General features: G+C 39.3%; 1 protein-coding gene across 3 annotated transcripts in view; it reads left to right on the top strand.

Annotated features, from left to right (window-relative positions):
- The window catches only part of BBS9 (Bardet-Biedl syndrome 9), a 461,674-nt gene that overhangs the window by 374,842 nt on the left and 69,639 nt on the right, over window positions 1-17,193 (top strand). For all 3 annotated transcript variants that reach the window (XM_043463234.1, XM_043463233.1, XM_043463231.1), the window contains one exon: window positions 5,264-5,446. In XM_043463234.1, the coding sequence (XP_043319169.1) occupies window positions 5,264-5,446 (183 nt within the window). The remainder of the gene's footprint in view (window positions 1-5,263; window positions 5,447-17,193) is intronic.

The following is a 17,193-nucleotide window of genomic DNA, read 5'->3' as shown; positions in this document are numbered from 1 at the left end:
GTGTATGCTAGGTCACTTCAATTGTGTCTGACTCTGTGCAACCCTATGGACTATAGCCTGCCAGGCTCCTCTGTCCATGGGATTCTCCAGGCAAGAATACTGGAGTGCATTGCCATGCCCTCCTCCAGGGCATCTTCCTGACCCAGGGATTGAATCTGTGTCTCTGCACTGGCAAGTGAATTCTTTACCACTAGTGCTACCTGGGAAGCCCACATATACTGTTACTGCTGCAATGTATTAGTCGTGTTTTTCCTCATGTCTTTATTTGATTATCGGGATAAGAACCCACTGGATTATTTTGTGGAGCCAACTGTATACATTTGTGTACCAGGGCAGAAAAAAGGTCATCCAACCGGGGGAATCCAAAGATAGGATTAATATCCCTGTCTTTCCCGTCCTGGTTCATGACCACAGGCAGTGTGCTCCTCTCAGTATTAAGTTCATCAGAGCTCTAAGCTTCTGTTTCCTCATCTGGGATAGGATCGATGATTTTGGTCTCAGAGGGTAATTATGAGGACCAAATGATAACCTCAGTATAACCGCACTAGCCCAGTGCCTGACCCACAGTTGAGGTTCAGTAAATGACAGCTAAACAGCAGTGTAATGGGGTTCTACATGCCACACATGAGATTTGGAGGCAGATTTGATGGTAAGTTTAGGTGGAGAAATTGGACAAGTCTGTGTTCACATAGTATGATTCATGTCTACTCTGCTGTTGCTGCTGCTGCTTTCCTGTAACCAATTTTAGAGCCTATCTTGGCAGCTAAAAGTATTTGGGATTAATTTCACACTCACTTTATGAGTTGAGCGTTTTCCTGCAAGCAGCTCCCTGGACCTCTGCCTCATTACTTTGGCATCAACTGATATGGCAGTTGGACAGAGATGTCCTTTGGGGTCTCCATTTTATTTGGAATCCGTCAATTTGAAAAAGCAAAACAAAGGCCATCAACACATTGTGCTTGAAATCATTAGCGTTCATTGTTTCCTAAACCCCTTCCTTTCTGTAGTTCTGTCGAACACCAGGGAACACACATCTTGTACAGTCAGTGATGGGTCCTGAAAAATCACTCTCCCTCAAATGTAAGCCCCAGCAGCTGGTTGGCCTCATTTCTCAGTTCCAGGTGAGCTGTAAGATCCTCTAGGCCCTGGTCAGACAGATCTAAATTTTGGTGGGTCTAGTTTTTCCATCCCCTTTTACTACGTTAATTCTGCTAAATTCATTTGGCTCTCGTGGAGCACAGAGTAAACTTGGCTGTTATGTGTAAGACTAAATTGAGAACATGGAGATCTGTTTAGTATTTCATGCTGGCCAGCAGGTCAGGAAGATTTTCCTTGGGGGTAATTTACATAAGGAATTGTTTATCCCATTTCTTTCCAATTTCTGTGACCATTTGGGGATAGCGGACTCTTTCCACAATGGCACAGAAATATATCCAGTGAGACTGAAACATAGAGAAATGATGCTTCTCTGGGATTGATGTATTTTGGGTCTTGCTCAGGAAAGATCCTGTGGCTTGGGCTGCTGTCTCACTGAGAAGTCATTCTTCCACCACAGCTGTGTTTAGCAAGTTGGGTGGGTCCACGAACTGACATGCTGTTACACTTAGTAAGAATTTTCCCTTGATAGTAAGGAACGTGCATAAAAGCCTCACTTAAGTCCCAGCAAATGCCCTAAATGTTTGCTACGATCCAGTGGCTACTTAGTGCACTGTCTCCGTGAGATAATGCCCACACTCAGAATACTTTGTGGCTTCCCAGTACCTGCACACTCTTCACCTTGACATTTTGCTTCCTCTGCGACGGTTGCCCAGATGATCTTTTTTGTCTCATCAAATGCTCTTCCCAAACTGGAATATTTGTTCCTTGCTAAACAAGCAGCCTCTACGTTTGTGTTTTAATGCATTTGCTCAGGTTGTTTCCTTTCCTTTTAAAGCCCCTTTATCCAGTATCTGTTCTTGAGGACAAATTTCAGGCACGTCTTCTCAGTGGCATGCCAGTAACTATTTAACAACTGGCTGTCTGCGAGGAGCAGGGTGGGTGGGAAGCCTAACTTTATAACATTTGTTGATTTGCATGTTGTAAATACTTCCACCAAGGCTGATTTCAAGCTTCTAGTGTGAGGTCACTGAATATGGAGTGGGGAAGAACTGGGCATTAATCCCCACCCCCCGCCCCCATTGCAGAGTGTTTCCAACATACAAATGCAAGCAACATAAATAATCTCAAGGGCCTAGATAATAGTAAAATAATTAGAAAGTAATGCATTTTGACTATTACTTTTGTTTTCCTGTAACTTGCCAAAGTGTCTATAATTTAATTTTTAGTAATGGCCATATTTAACACCTGGCTCACAAAATTCCTGAAAATTGAATAATCAGTCCTTTCTCCTGAACCTATAGGAGCTGGCTGAGCCCGTGGTGTCTGATTCTTCTTCTATCTTTTGCTTCCCAAGGCCCTCCGCATTCACTGGTAGTTAGGCACTTCTCTGAACCTATAAGGTGCTTCGGATCTCATGCAGACTTTAGAGTCTCCAACTTTGAATGGAGGTCTCTCATTTACTATGTGATGGTCAAACTGGCTACTTAAATTGCACTTCTCAGTGCACAATGAAAATGCAGGGCCCTTGTTAAAAGGTAGAAGAAAGTGCTGTTAAAACAGCTACTAAGATATAAAGATCTTTCCTTTCTTCAGTGGTCTCTCACACCTTCTGGTGGTGTTTTGAGTTTCTATTTAATGTCATTCCAAGTAAGGAAAAATTAAAATTTTAAATTGTTAGCATGAATTTTATGAGGAATCTTTATATTGTGTGATGGCAGTTTAAAATGCAAATATAAGAGCGTTAAACTCTCTGAGTCAGTGAGCATATCTCCTCTGATCATGTGCATGCTCCATTATCCTCTGGACTTCACTTAAAAAGCACAGATTCAAAAATAAAATGGTTAAGAATTTTAAGACAGAGACAGCAGGGACTTAAACCAAGGGTGGAGCCCTTTTAAGCACAGGCGCAGTAGACACACCCTTTGTACAGTATTGGGCACATTCCTTACATCTGCCGAGCTTCAGGGGCCTCATCCATAAAATGGAGATCTTGCCAACTAAGTCTCAGTGGAGATGTGAGGATTGAAGGCGCTGATACCTGTGTGGCACAGAGCAGGTTGCTTGGCATACAGCTCATGCCAAATTAATTGGAGGGATTGTTGTTAATGTAATAATCATAACATTAGTGGCATTCTCCTCCTTAATAGTCTACTGGGCCTTCCCTATGTTGTCGATGTTTGCCTCCTTGACCTGGTTTAATTTCCTTTCTCCATTACAAACTCTTTGAAGATGGAGTTCTCTCTGTTGCCATTGAATTCCCTGTAGCACTTCCTGCAGATTCTTGCACATGCCTGGCACTCAGGAGGTGTTTATCACCTTGATCTTTGTGTGATTTGGACTTATTGACAGAAAGCATCTGTGTCATAATATTGATATGATGGCGCCCACAATGAAGCTTTATTAGTGCCATTCACAAGAAGAAAAAGAAATTAGACTCTGACAGAAGTTCATTGTAATCATGGTGAAGGTGGGGGAAGCAGATGACTCCAGGTGTTTTGGTTTAAGGAAAGTGGCCTCTCCATCTCTTTGCAGGGACTTCTTGAAGTAATGGGGAAGGGATGAGTTCCAAGCCTCGTTTGAGTTAAAGAGGCTCCAGGGATATTAACTCTGGCCCACAGTAATCTGTCCCTTAGCTAGCTTCTTTTGCACTTTACTTTCTGTTCTGCACAATTAGGACGTTATTGCCGGAATGCTTCTTTCCACTAATTGGTTGTGTATGTATGTTTTCTATCCAACAAATTATAAGATCCTCATGGGTTATAGCATATCATGTACTTTCAAAAGCCAATGAGAAGTAGCACAGTAGTAGGCACCCAGTAAGCAGTGTGCTTTATTGTTAATGCTGACCTTGGTCCAAACTCCCAGGGCTCCCTAGAGAGCTGAATGTGATGTGTGACTGCCTTTCATAACTCCTGCAAGCCCTCAACCAAGTGGCAAAGAATCCTGGTTTGTTTGGCTTTGTCAGGCAAGGGCCTTCGGGGTGCTTTGTCTTTCTCTAACCTACATCTCTTTTCCAGTGCCTCAAAGATGCTGTAAGGACTGTCCCCCTCTAGCCTTTCTCCTACATGGAATTTGGGAGACCACACAGCTGCAGACTGTATTTGTCTGAATGATGATTTTTTAAAATAGGCCCTTTGGGCCAGTGTCAGTAAGCCATGAAATATCACCAAATGGGTCATCTACATTAGACTTCTGAAACTCATCTGAGCTCTAGTCCCTTGAGCTGATGGGGACTTGTAGAAAGGAGCTTACAATACCTTGGCTTTTGCTATTCCTGTTCTGGGGGCTGTCAGACGACTTGAGCCTCTGGGCCAGTCAGTTCATTACTTTTAATGAGCACAAAATTCACCAAGACATTAAAATAAAATAAAACACCAATGGGCAGTCTTCAGTGTTCTATCCAGTTGTTACTTTAGTTCTTTTTTCCACAGGATTATTCAAGAGGATGAAGAAGAAAAAAAAAACCAATTCTGTTCACTCCTGCCAATTTTATCCTAAGTAGATTTGGCATTGTAAAGCTAATACACCCCGAACATTTTTTTTTTTTTTCTTTCAGGTCCCTGTGGGCTGGTACCTGACATTTGTGTTAAAAATGACATTGCTTGACTGGTCAAATGTTTGAAAATTGTCTCCTTTTTAAATGTAATCAAGAAATATTGGCTATTCCAACACCATGTAACATATAAAAAATAATAGAGGAAGACAGTTACTTTCTGAAAAGGGTAAAATCAAGTTATTATTTTAAATCCCAAGGTAAATGCAGCTACTCTGATAAGAATTTTTTAAATCGATCAGTCTCAGTAGTCACTACTAGTAAACGCTGTAATAACTGTGTTAGAGGCTTCTTATATTATCATGTACTATTATCATACACCGTAGAAAGTGAATCAGTGTTGAGGTAGACACTGAACAATGTTCCCATTAAGATGATTTCATGGATATTTTCATCTCTTGGCCATATGGATTTGGAATTACTTTGGGTACTTTTTTTTAAAGAAGGAAGCGAAAGATGAATGATAACTTTTATTACTCAACATACCTTGTGTTTGTGGAAGACAAAGTTCATCAAGTTGTTTTAAAGAAAAATAAGAGTGTGCCAAATGTAATTTGTTGAGGGCTCAAGAATTGTGAAATTATCCCTAACTGAAGTTTGTAATTTCTACAGGTAATCGCTCTAGCAGATGCAGTAGAGGAAAACCAAGACAATCTGTTCCAGTCATTCACCAGGCTGAAAAGTGCCACCCATTTGGTGATTCTGCTGATCGGGCTGTGGCAGAAGCTCAGCGCGGACCAGATTGCTATTCTGGAAGCGGCATTTCTGCCACTGCAGCAGGACACTCAGGAATTGGTAAGGACCCACAGGCCTGCAGTGGTAACAGCCAGCGTTATTGGAAAGATTGTGGTTTTATAAAGAGACCACATGGCTATCGTGTTTTTTAAGGTATCAAATGAAAGCTTGGTTTTGTTTTGTTTTGTTTTTATCCAAATTCTGTTTTCCTTTTCTTCAAACCATAATGTCAAGTAAAGGCCTTTTTTTTTTTTTCTAGAGATATTTAAAAAATAGGTATATGGTCCATTTTTATGTGGTATCCAGTCTATTTTTTTTTTTTTAATATGTTCTTCAGTCACTTAGGAGCCAGGGAAGTAGTCATTTGACCACCAGAGTGATGGCAGGAAGCCTTCAGATTAGCTAACCCTTTCCTTTTCCGCCAGGGAAAACAGTTCAGCCATTTTATTTGCTCAGTGTTCTTAAATGTAAGTGTCACTTTAAGAGAGAGAGAACTGAGATAGCCTTGCTGAATTGCAGGGGTACTTTGTTACATTTATAAAGTTCTTTTTTTTAATACATAGTTCTTTATATGTAATTTATAAACTCTTTTATTCTTGATCCTATGAATAGGCAGTTTAGAACAAAAAGGGGAAAAATTGGCATATGTATTTGGAGTTTTTGGTGAAGGATAATATAAACAGAATATCTTAGTTGCCTTGAACCATTGAGGTACATGACCACCAAATGCCATTATTGCATGCTTTTATTTACAATGAAATAACATACTTGGAAATTAGAGACCCTTGAACTTATTTTTTTTTGTATTTTGAAATGGAGGAAACCATTTCAAGAAAAAAGTCATTTCATATCCATTTTTAAACTCATGTGAAAACATGGTACTAAAGATAATAGTACTAAAACTGAAATTTTGGTCCCACATTTTAAGTGTTTTACAAGGATTATCTCATTTAATCTTAAACATGGACCTATAATATGTTTTCATCACCATTTTACATATGGGAAAATTTAGGTTTTGAGAGCCTAAATTTTGAGAAAATTTAGGCTTTCTGATGCTTGTGGGTAGTAGAGTTTGTATCAAAGTCTCTCTGCTTCCAAAGACATGTTTTTAACTTATATACTATATTTTAGCAAAGTCATGAGCATGATTTTGAAAATCTCAAGCTTTGTCAGTTGAGTCTGATTTTCTCCAGTTGGGTCAAAGGATTGTCAGAGTGGAAAAAAGAAATCAAGGTACATTTTATATTCTAAACAAAGCAGTAAAAAGAAATTAGAAAAAAAATTAGCATTCCCATTTTTTTAGGTTGATAAAATTACATCTAAAATAGGCCTTTGAGGAGCTAGAAATATACACTGTAATAATAGAAAGTAAACAATAGAATGGTTAGCATTATATTAATAAAATACTAGCTATCACTTAAAAAATGTTCATCTATTAATTTTTGGCTGTTCTGGGTCTTTGTTGCTGCATGGACCTTTCGGCAGTTGTGGGGAGCAGGGGCCACTCTCTAGTTGCGGCACATGGGCTTCTCATTGTGGAGGCATCTCCTGTCGCGGGGCACAGGCTCTGCAGCTCACAGGAATCAGTGGTTGTGCAGTGTGGGTTCAGCGGTAGTGGTCCCTAGAACACAGGCTCAGTAGTTGTAGCATACGGGCTTAGCTGTTCCTCGGCATGTGGGATCTTCCTGGACCAGGGATTACATCTGTATCTCCTGCATTGGCAGGTGGGTTCTTTACCACTTAGCCACCGGAAAAGCCCTCACTATCACTTATGAACTCAGATTTAGTAGTCAAAAAGACTTGAGTGACCTCAGATCCTGGTTCTACCACTTAACGGCACAGGCCTTCTGGTCAAGTTTCTTAACCGATCTAAATCTCTGCTTCTATCGCTGTAAGATGGAAACCACTATGTTACCTGACCAGTAAGTTGTGATAAGAATTAAATGAGATAGTTGGATAGAGTGCTCATCATCACTGGAAGTGGTTTGTCTACTTTAAGTATATTATTTTTTTTTCTTTTTAAGTATGTTATTTATAGTCTTCACTAAAGCCAGGCAAGGTAGATATTACTACCTTTTCATAGTGATTTGTCTCCTCAACTACACTTGAGGGCAGAGATTATATCTTACTTATTTTTTCTGTTCTTAGTGCACAGTTCTCTGGCACAATGCTTGACCATAGTGCAGTCAATATTTGTTAGGTGAATGAATGGCAATGAGGGTGAAACTAACAAGAGTGACTTGGCAGAACAGATGCACTAGATTGAATCTGAAGCAGGGCAGGGCCATCTGCACAATGTCCGGGGCTAAGTGTAAAATGAAAATGCAGATCCATTGTTCAAGAAAGTAGGAAAAAAAAGCTAACGTGCTGTTTAAACAGGTACTAAAAACATGGTTTTTTTAGTTTCTGCATTCTCTCTCTCATGATATTTTTTGCTTGTTAATTACGTATGTTGTCCTAAACAAAGAAAAATTTGAAGAATCACCACAGTTATACAATTTGTATTTCATGGCTTTTGCATGCATGTGTATTTCACTCTTACAGAGCCATAGAATCACTGCACAAAACTTAAGCTTCTTTATTTCCCTTCTTAACCTATGCACATCTTCCAACATTCCGTGCCTTCAGCTTCCTGTTGAGTAAGGAAGGGCTGAAGGAGGAGGAACTCTGTGTCACTCTCCTACCCTTTCCTTCTGTGTTATCCGTCTCAGTGTAAGTCATTCAATAACATAGGGAAGTAACAGGAGTCTAGCGAGTTTCCTTAGTCATTCCTGTTTCTTTGCATCTATTGCCTCTTTTTTCATTCCACGCAAGTTCTGGTTCAAATGAAAAGCCTCTCGGGACTGTCAGTTCCTTCTTTTAATCAGCCCAGATGGAACAGGCCTTCCTCCTCCTTACCTCCAGTCTCCGTGAACTCCCACTCACCCTGGGGCCACAGGGATTCTGAGCTACAGGGCTGCATGTGAAGCGAGGAAAGGAGGAAGGAGGCATGCATATTACACACATCCTCCCTTCTCACACATGCTTCATTGTCTCATCAGACTTCACTTACAAAGCACAAATTCAAAGATAAAATTATTAAGAATTTCAAGATGGTGGCAACAAAGCATTAAACTGATTGTGAGGCCCTATGCAATTATACAGCTTGCATGCTCCCGAAGCTGGCTGTTAGGGCAGGAAGAAGTCCCTAGAAATAAACATTCTCAAATGTAGGAATTGAGTCTTGAGAGAGACTATAGTATTTCTGACTCTAGAGATCTTTAAGCACAGCATTTATTGGGAGTATGTAAGTATGCTCGGAGGCGGTGAATGGACTTCTCAAAGCCACTTTCTGCCCTGTCTCTGTATTGTCTGCTGTCATACCTCCCAGAACATTACTTCAACTTTCTTCTGAATTTGGTGAGATTAGAAGGTGTGTATGCTTGTTATGTCTGTTGAAGTCATTAATGAGACAAGACATTTGATAAAAACATAACTTGGAGAAGAATAGATCAAAAAAGACACTTTAGTATTGCTTGTTATGTTCTTCATCTTTAATTAGGTTGTGGTATTCACTTTGGACTTATACTGTTGAGACAGCTTATATATCTTGAGAAAAAAAGGAATCCTTTTTCATTCTTTAAGACGTATGCATGCCGTATGTGGTTTTGACATGCTAGTTCACAATCCCCCATGTTATGCCTTTAGACCTCACAAATAAATGTTATGTGATGGGTATCCCGCTGAGATGTGAAAATGAAATATGCAAACCTGAAATAACTTGGAAGGAGGGTGAGGTGGGGAAGAAAGGAGTCTCTGACCAGAATGTTGAAAATATATCCCATATTGAAGTTATTATGATACCACAAAAATCTGAATGCAATTTAGACAGTTTGGTTGAGGTTGGAGGGCAGAGTACATGTATGAGGGGGAGAACTTTAGACATGTGGGCAACATTTTCAGAAGAGCCTCTCTCTCAGTTCAAGGTCAGATGTCCCCACAGTGTGTGAGCGGTAGGAGAAAGTGCTCAGAAGATGTTCTATTTACAGTTCAGATAGCACTGCATACTGGTTTGTTGTATTGTCATTTAGATGGCATGTGTCACAAGGCAGGCTAAATGCCATGGTCAACTCTGGAATATTTTCTTCTTAATAGCCTCAGATTCACAAAGCAAAAATATTTAGAATCATTCTTTCTAATGAAAAATAATGTTCTTTGCACTATATTTTCTGTATTAAAAAATGCCATCCCTTTTGGAAAAGAATTAATCTTTGTTTTCTCTGATCTGTCTCTTTTTTAATACTTTTCCATTTTTTCCACTTCTCAATACTTTCGGGGGGCAAATAAATGCTGGTGTTGCAGACTATTATACATGATTTTTTTAAGGTGCTGAAAGTTATATATGCCAAATGTGTTTTTGTAGGGATACTTCCTATCTCTTAAAAAAAACCAAAACAGTAAATGTTCTATTTGGTGTCTCCAAAAAGAGCTCTTAAACTCAGTTCCATCTGTGGATTGGATAATGTGGTATTATCCCTTCTGTCGTCCTGTGATGATGGAGAGGTTTTTGCCTAAAATAATGTTCTATCAGAGTACCTATTAGGGAAATTCTAGCATGATTTATTTTCTTACTTTTGTGAAGATATTTCAGAATATTTAAATTCTCAAATTAAATTTAAATCCTCTACTGACCCTCTGTCTACTTGAAACTCTATGAAAAATACAATCTCTATTTAGGTCAATGTGTTATTTCTTTGAGTCTAAGAGAGTGTTTAATTGTGATATCACACACATTTCCCTTCCATGATGCTGCATAGAAGCCAAAAGCTGAAAAATTGCACATACCTCAGGATTGGTTTAAGAGGAAAAGTCTTATATCCAGTCCACTTATTATCCATTTATTCATTCAATGAACAGTTACTGAGACCTGCTGTGTTTCAGGTACTGTTCTAGGCACTGAGCATGCCTTAAGAAACCAAATAGACTTAGTACCCATCCTTTGTGGATTTACTTCAGCATTACAAGGAAGCATATTCTAGCCCTGTGCAGCCATTGGCTATCTAACATGACAGCCACTTATCATATGTAGCTATTTAAACTGAAATTTAAGTAAATTATAATGAAATAAAATTAAAATTTCAGTTTCTCAGTCACACTAGCTGTATTTCAATTGCACAATAGCCATATGTGGTGAGTGGCTATCACACTGGAGAGTGTAGATATAGAACATCTCCATCATGCCTGAGGTTTCTGTTGCATGGCACTATCAGTCATTAAGAGAGAATTAAGAGAGAAAGGGTCAGTTGAGTTAAGAACTTAAGCATATTTTAACAAATTAGTGAAAGCAGGGTAGACCACTGACATATAGTTATGCCATGGTGTTTGCATTAGCAGCCCTTATTTCTGGTGTTATGGGATCAGCCTGGTCATATGCACAATAACCAGATATTCTCCTAGGAACAAGAAAGTCGTCTGGGGAGATGTGTGCATTTGCACAATGAAGAGGCAAGAATCTGCTACAAGGGCTGCTATACCCCCTTCATATGGCCTTGGTAGATGTTATAATCATCATGCACTCTTTCCTGTTGAGTTGACACCTGGATTCAGAATTTTTTAAACACAGCATTCTAGGTAATGATCTTCCCCAATGGCGCAGCCAGCAGAGAATCTGCCTGCAATGCAGGAGACACAGGTTCAATCCCTGAGTCTGGAAGATCCCCTGGAGGAGAACATGGCAACCCATTCCAATATTCTTGCCTGAAAAACCCTATAGACAAAGGAACCTGGCAGGCTACAGTCCTAAGGGTTTCAAACTGTCAGACATGACTGAGTAACTGAATATACACACAGGTAGTTACTATCAATTGGAGTTGTTATGTGGATGAATCCTTTTTGCCATTCCTAATCTCTGTATAAATCTGCTTCTCATTTTCCTAGTAAACAGCTTAGATGACTAAGATTTTGTAAGATGAAGTCCAGCAGATGGCAGGAAAACATGAAGGAGCAGCACATTTTCAGATGGCTGTCTCATACTTCTTCTACTGTAAATGTTCATGTGTTCTACCTGATTCCAGAAGAAGCTCTAAAGAAAAGAGCAACAGAGCACTGGTTTGGGGACCTGATTGTGTACAGTCCTGAAAATGGAGAGAATATTGGCATGTTGCATAGCATCTTTGCTGACTTTTTCTTTTCTTTCAAAGTGCTTTTAATATCTGTAGTAGATGTCATCTACTATTTGAAAAAGAAAAGCTTTATTATGTTCTTTAGGGCTTAATAGTTACCTTCCCTAGTACTGATATTTGAAATCCTCTGGGAAAGTTAAGATGGAAATTTACATCAGTCAAGGAAGGAGATTTGGACCTTCAGCCTTACTTTTTGATTGATTATTCCTGGTACAAACTGATATGGAAAGAGAAACTTATTTTTAACATTTTCAACATGGTTCATGTGAGAAAACAGATGTTTATAATAGGAAATCCTATTGTGCAGAGGGACTTATCAAGACTTACTTGCAAGGCCTGAAGACTTCTACGTCACAGGTCAGATTTGATGTAAGGGCCATTGTCCCTCCTGTCTGGATTGAGTGATGACTGCGATGGCTAATCATTACTATTATTAATGACCCTTTCTTAAAAGGCAAACAAAAGGAGGAAGTCTGGTGTCAGTATCAAGCCGGCCTTTATGACTGCTCAAGTATCATCACAAGTATAACTGTCTATGGGAACATAGTGCAGAAAGTAAATATTTTGCTAATTCCCATGATCTTAGCCAGCAAGATAAACATGAAAGAATTAGTTTTGTGTTCATAATGGCTGCATTCTCTGCCTTGTTACTAGTTAGATGCAACTGGTGTTATGTAATGGAATATTTGACATCCCTAGAGTTGAATATAATGTATCTTAGAGCTTTTCTGATGAACTGCTTGCTGTTTTAAAAATTGAAATAGTTGAAGTACGTCAGATTAGGAGCCAAGAGAATACATTTACAAATGGTGATGTATAATTTTTTAATCTTTCCTTGTGTATATCAAATATGAAACAATGCTTTCATGGACACATTTAACATTATTCATGCATTTAAAAATAAAGAGACCAAGCAAGTGACCAAAAAATTATTTGAAGCTCGACTTTCACTGTATGCCACCTCAAATTCTTTGTGAAATAAGGTGTGAATTAAATATGAAAGAGAAAGTGGCTCAGGCGTGTCCAACCCTTTGCGACTCCATGGACTGTTTAGTCCATGGAATTCTCCAGGCCAGAATGCTGGAGTGGGTAGGCTTTTCCTTCTCCAGGGGGTCTTCCCAACCCAGGTCTCCTGCATTGCAGGCGGATTCTTTACCAACTGAGCCACAAGGGAAGCCCAAGAATACTGGAGTGGGTAGCCTATCCCTCCTCCAGCAGATCTTCCCAACCCAGGAATCCAACCAGGGTCTCCTGCATTGCAGGCAGATTCTTTACTAACTGAACTATGAGGGAAACCCTCATATTAAATATAATACTTAAATATAAATACTTAAAATAAGTAAAGCTCCTACTACCACAATGAGGACAGTAATGATCATCACCATCCTCATAATGCTTACCAATTTGTTTCCTCCTGGAAGTATAGTCAAATTAATTTAATTTACTTGAAATGTGTGTGTGTGTGTGTGTGTGTGTGTGTGTGTGTGTGCACGCACTTAGTTGTGTCTGACTCTTTGTGACCCCATGGACTGCAGCCCACCAGACTCCTCTGTCCATGAAATTTTCCAGGCGAGAATACTGGAGTGGGTTGCCATTTCCTACTCCAGAGGATATTTGCAACCTGGGAATCGAACATGCATCTGTTGCATCTCTTGCATTGGCAGGCAGATTCTTTACCACTGTGCCACCTGGGAAGCCCTTAAAATACTCAAAAAAAAAATGCCTTTACTCTACCCAACTTGAATGTACTAATTACAAAGAGATGATTTAGCCATTTCTGGGACATTGCATTCTTTTAGAAATTTACCCATGAAAATTGGTGACCCTTTCCTCTAAAACGGGTGTTCCCTCTGTGCTGTAACCACATGTAGAGCTGCACCTCTGGGTTTAGTCAGTACCCTGTTGTGACTGTTGTTCTTTTGGAAATGTTTCTGAGAACCGCCCCTTGACTTGCATCCTTGTCATTCTACCTGGCTTTCTGCGGTGGCATTTGAAGTAGCCTTTCTTCCCTGTTTCTGCGTTGGTGTGCCCTACACATCTCTGCAAGACTCAGCCCTATGTTCTTCTGTCACACACCTGCTTACATACTTTCCATGGTTCTCTTTGCCCCTGGTTGAGTTTGAATTCCAGTTCCAGATATTCAGGATTTTCCGTCACTTGGCTCCACTTTATCTTCTTTCTAAAACTCTTTTTCTGCAACTCCTCAGCTTCCCCACTTCGTCTGGGAACACTGACTTTCCATGGCTACACAACTTCTTTCCATCAAGCCAGGGCTAATAGAGCTTTCTTTCTTCACCTAAAATAGTGTCCTTTCTTTACCCTTCTATCCACTCTCTTTAGGAGGCAGGTCAATTTTTGTTTCCTCCCTATTTATTCTGGCTTTCATTCTCTTGTGAATTTCCCTTGGGGGTATGACATAGTTTAGCTTTCACTATATACTCTAAAACTGTCTATGTGCTTATCTTGTATTCTAATGAATATAAGGACAGATTCTTTTGCTTCCTCACAGAATTAAAGCTTAAATCAATCATATAGTTGGATATAAGTATCTGGGGATTGATACCTCATTTACTTTCATAATGTTTCACACAATTACATGTTGTCCTCCAGCAACTGTGTAGCTTTTTAAAAGTTTTTTTTTTTTTTTTGTAAAGGAAGCAATCTATTTCCATTTTGTACTAGCCCCTTTCTTTGCAAGCAACCTCAAATTTTGGGGGGTTCTGTAAGAAAAAAACTTGATCTTTCCTGTACAGATGGTAAAAGGTATGGGTAGATTGAGCCAGACCACCACACGTAAATATTTACACATATATTGTATTGACATATCCTTTAATTCAAATCAGTTAACATAAAATTTTTATTTTTTAATTGAAAGAACATAAAATTTTTTCAATTTCACCAGTGTTGAGTATATGTAAGTATAAACAACTATTAGATAAATACACTTCACCTGTATTAATTCAGCCAAATTTGGTAATAAATACTACTAACAGACATGTAGTGAAATAGACACACCCAGCTATTTCTGATATTTCTTTCCAGAGAGTCCTCTAGGAAAATGTGGGTTGTAAAACTAATCCAACACTTGGGCACCAGTAATCTAAGTTAATGCACTGAAAGTAGTAAGGGAAAATCTCTTTGCTTACATAATGTTTGTATTTATAATTGTGAAATACCAAAACAACCTAAATGCTAGTAGTTAGAAAATACAAACTGTGGTATATCAATTGAATAGAATATTATGTCATACTGAGGTTCACATCCCTTTTAGAGCAAATACTCAATTAACTGGGTATCCTTAGGTATTAAATAAATTATGGAGCTCTCTAAGCACTGATTTCCTTATCTGTACATTTTAGAATGAGACCAAATCTCAAAGACTGATTCTGCTTGGAAGGGAGATGAGAATGGCCATCTAGATTTGATTTCACCTTACTTTTTACTTTATATTCCCGCTGAACAGGGCTTCCCTGGTAGCTCAGCAGTAAAGAATCCTGCAAATGCAGGAGATGCAACAGGAGCCATGGGTTCGATCCCTGGGTCAGGAAGATCCCCTTGAGAAGGAAATGGCAACCCACTCCAGTATTCTTGCCTGGAAAACCCTACAGACAGAGGAGTCCGGTGGGGTCACAAAAGAGTTGGACACAATTTAGCAACCAAACAACAACATACTGAACCAGTAAGCAAATGATACAGAAGAACATGACACTAAGAAAGTGAGTGAACTTGGCTCTCCAATGCCTTTCTCATGAAGGCATGCCCAGAGTTTGATGGAAAACACAGTTTGTGCTGAGTGAGGAATTTGCCAGTTTTGAGGTGCTTGGAACCAGAGACTTACTGCCTTTCACACAGTTCGGTTGGGAGAAGGGCCATGCCAGCATCTGAAGAGCTGTTACACATGAAGTTTCTTTTTTGTGTTTTAGGTATATCCTTTTTTCTACTATGTATTTTCTACTGCATAATCTTGCCTTCATTAGGTTTGGCTATGGCCTACTGTTCATGCTTTACTGAAACACAATAAAAATTAAAAAACACATTGAATAAAAATATGTATATAATAAGAATTTCTTCTTCAATAATACCTCTCAAAATTCTGTTTCTTACACAGAGTAAGCAAGTTGTATTGCTTGTTTTTCTCAATGAACTAGACCATAAACTGAGCCTCCTTGGGGTGTCTTCACTATCATTTTTAGATCCAGGGTTTTGATGTTTAGTTATTGTGTCAACTGGAAGACCAGAATGTTACTATTAATACTACCACCACCATCATCACCACCATTACATCTACTACTATTACTGCTATGATTAATGCTACCACAGAAGTGCTGAACCATATTTTAAAAAATATTACGCATGTGAACTCATTTGGAAACTACTTGTCAAAGGTGAGCAGGTGTTAAGGACACCCTTTATAAACCTCTTAAGATTCATAGGAGGACTAATTGAGGAAATATATATAAAGTGCCAAATGTAGTACTGGGCATGTACAATCTCCAGGAAATTAGTAGCTCTTGTTACTATTTCAACAATAGGATGCCATCCATTGTCAGTGACAGTATTATTTTATGGGCCACTTAGAAAAAAACACAGCCAAGTAAACTATGACATAGTATTTTTTATCACTTAATTTTTTAGGTAATTATTGAAAGAGCTTTTAGACTTACTTAGACATATCATTTGGGCTTCCCAGGTGGTGCTAGTGGTAAAGAACTCACCTGCCAACGCAGGAGACTTAGGAGACATGGGTTCACTTCCTCGGCCAGGAAGATCCCCTGGAGGAGGGCATGACAACCCACTCGTGACTGGAGAATCCCGTGGACAGAGGAGCCTGGAGGACTCCAGTCCATAGGGTCGTATAGAGTCTGACATGACTGAAGCAAGTTAGCATGCACACATGCAGACGTATGTTCTCCCACATCTTACTCTTGAGCCTGAATAAGAGAGCAACATAAATTGGGTAAGGTATTCCTGAAACTTCTTCACATTCAAAGTTTGATACTCTTAGGTCACCTTTCAACCACAAGTCATTGCTCTCTGTGTTTTTGCACATAGCTTTGTCCTGTGTGCATGAACAGCATTTTGTGCATCCTTAAGAGTATACCACTCTTATCTTCTTGATTTTTTTTCTGAGCCTTTGGTATTCATTCTAAAAATTTTCTTTTCAGACTAAGCTCAAAGCTTCGTTTTTTTTCCTTCAGTTGAATCACATTTTGGTGGAAATTAAGCAGCCTCTGTACACAGTTACCAAGAAATATTAGGCAAATTGATGTTCACCACTCCAGCAAGAGTCTTGTGTGACACATTAGTTAAGCAGACCACATCTATCCCAGGGATTTGGCAATTTCTCTTGCTTTAGTTGTATTGTTTGGCATAGGATGGTCATCTGTGTGCAGGTACCTCAGTAACAAAACATAATACATTTCTCCTATCTGTATCTTCTTGGTTTCTTTTAAATTTATTTTTAATTGGGGGATAATTGCTTTACAATGTGGTGGTGGTTTCTGCCGTACAGCAACGTGACTCAGCTGTAAGTCTACATATATCCCCTCCCTCTTGAACCTCCCTCCCAGCCCGTCTCCCATCCCACCCCCTAGGTTGTCACAGAGCACTGAGCTGAGCTCTGTGTGTTAAACAGAATCTTCCCGC

The sequence above is a fragment of the Cervus canadensis genome, chromosome 3, assembly GCF_019320065.1.
Source record: "Cervus canadensis isolate Bull #8, Minnesota chromosome 3, ASM1932006v1, whole genome shotgun sequence".
NCBI classification, from domain to species: domain Eukaryota; kingdom Metazoa; phylum Chordata; class Mammalia; order Artiodactyla; family Cervidae; genus Cervus; species Cervus canadensis.
Note: the sequence above shows the minus strand (reverse complement) of the source record. Positions and strands in the feature narration are given on the sequence as shown.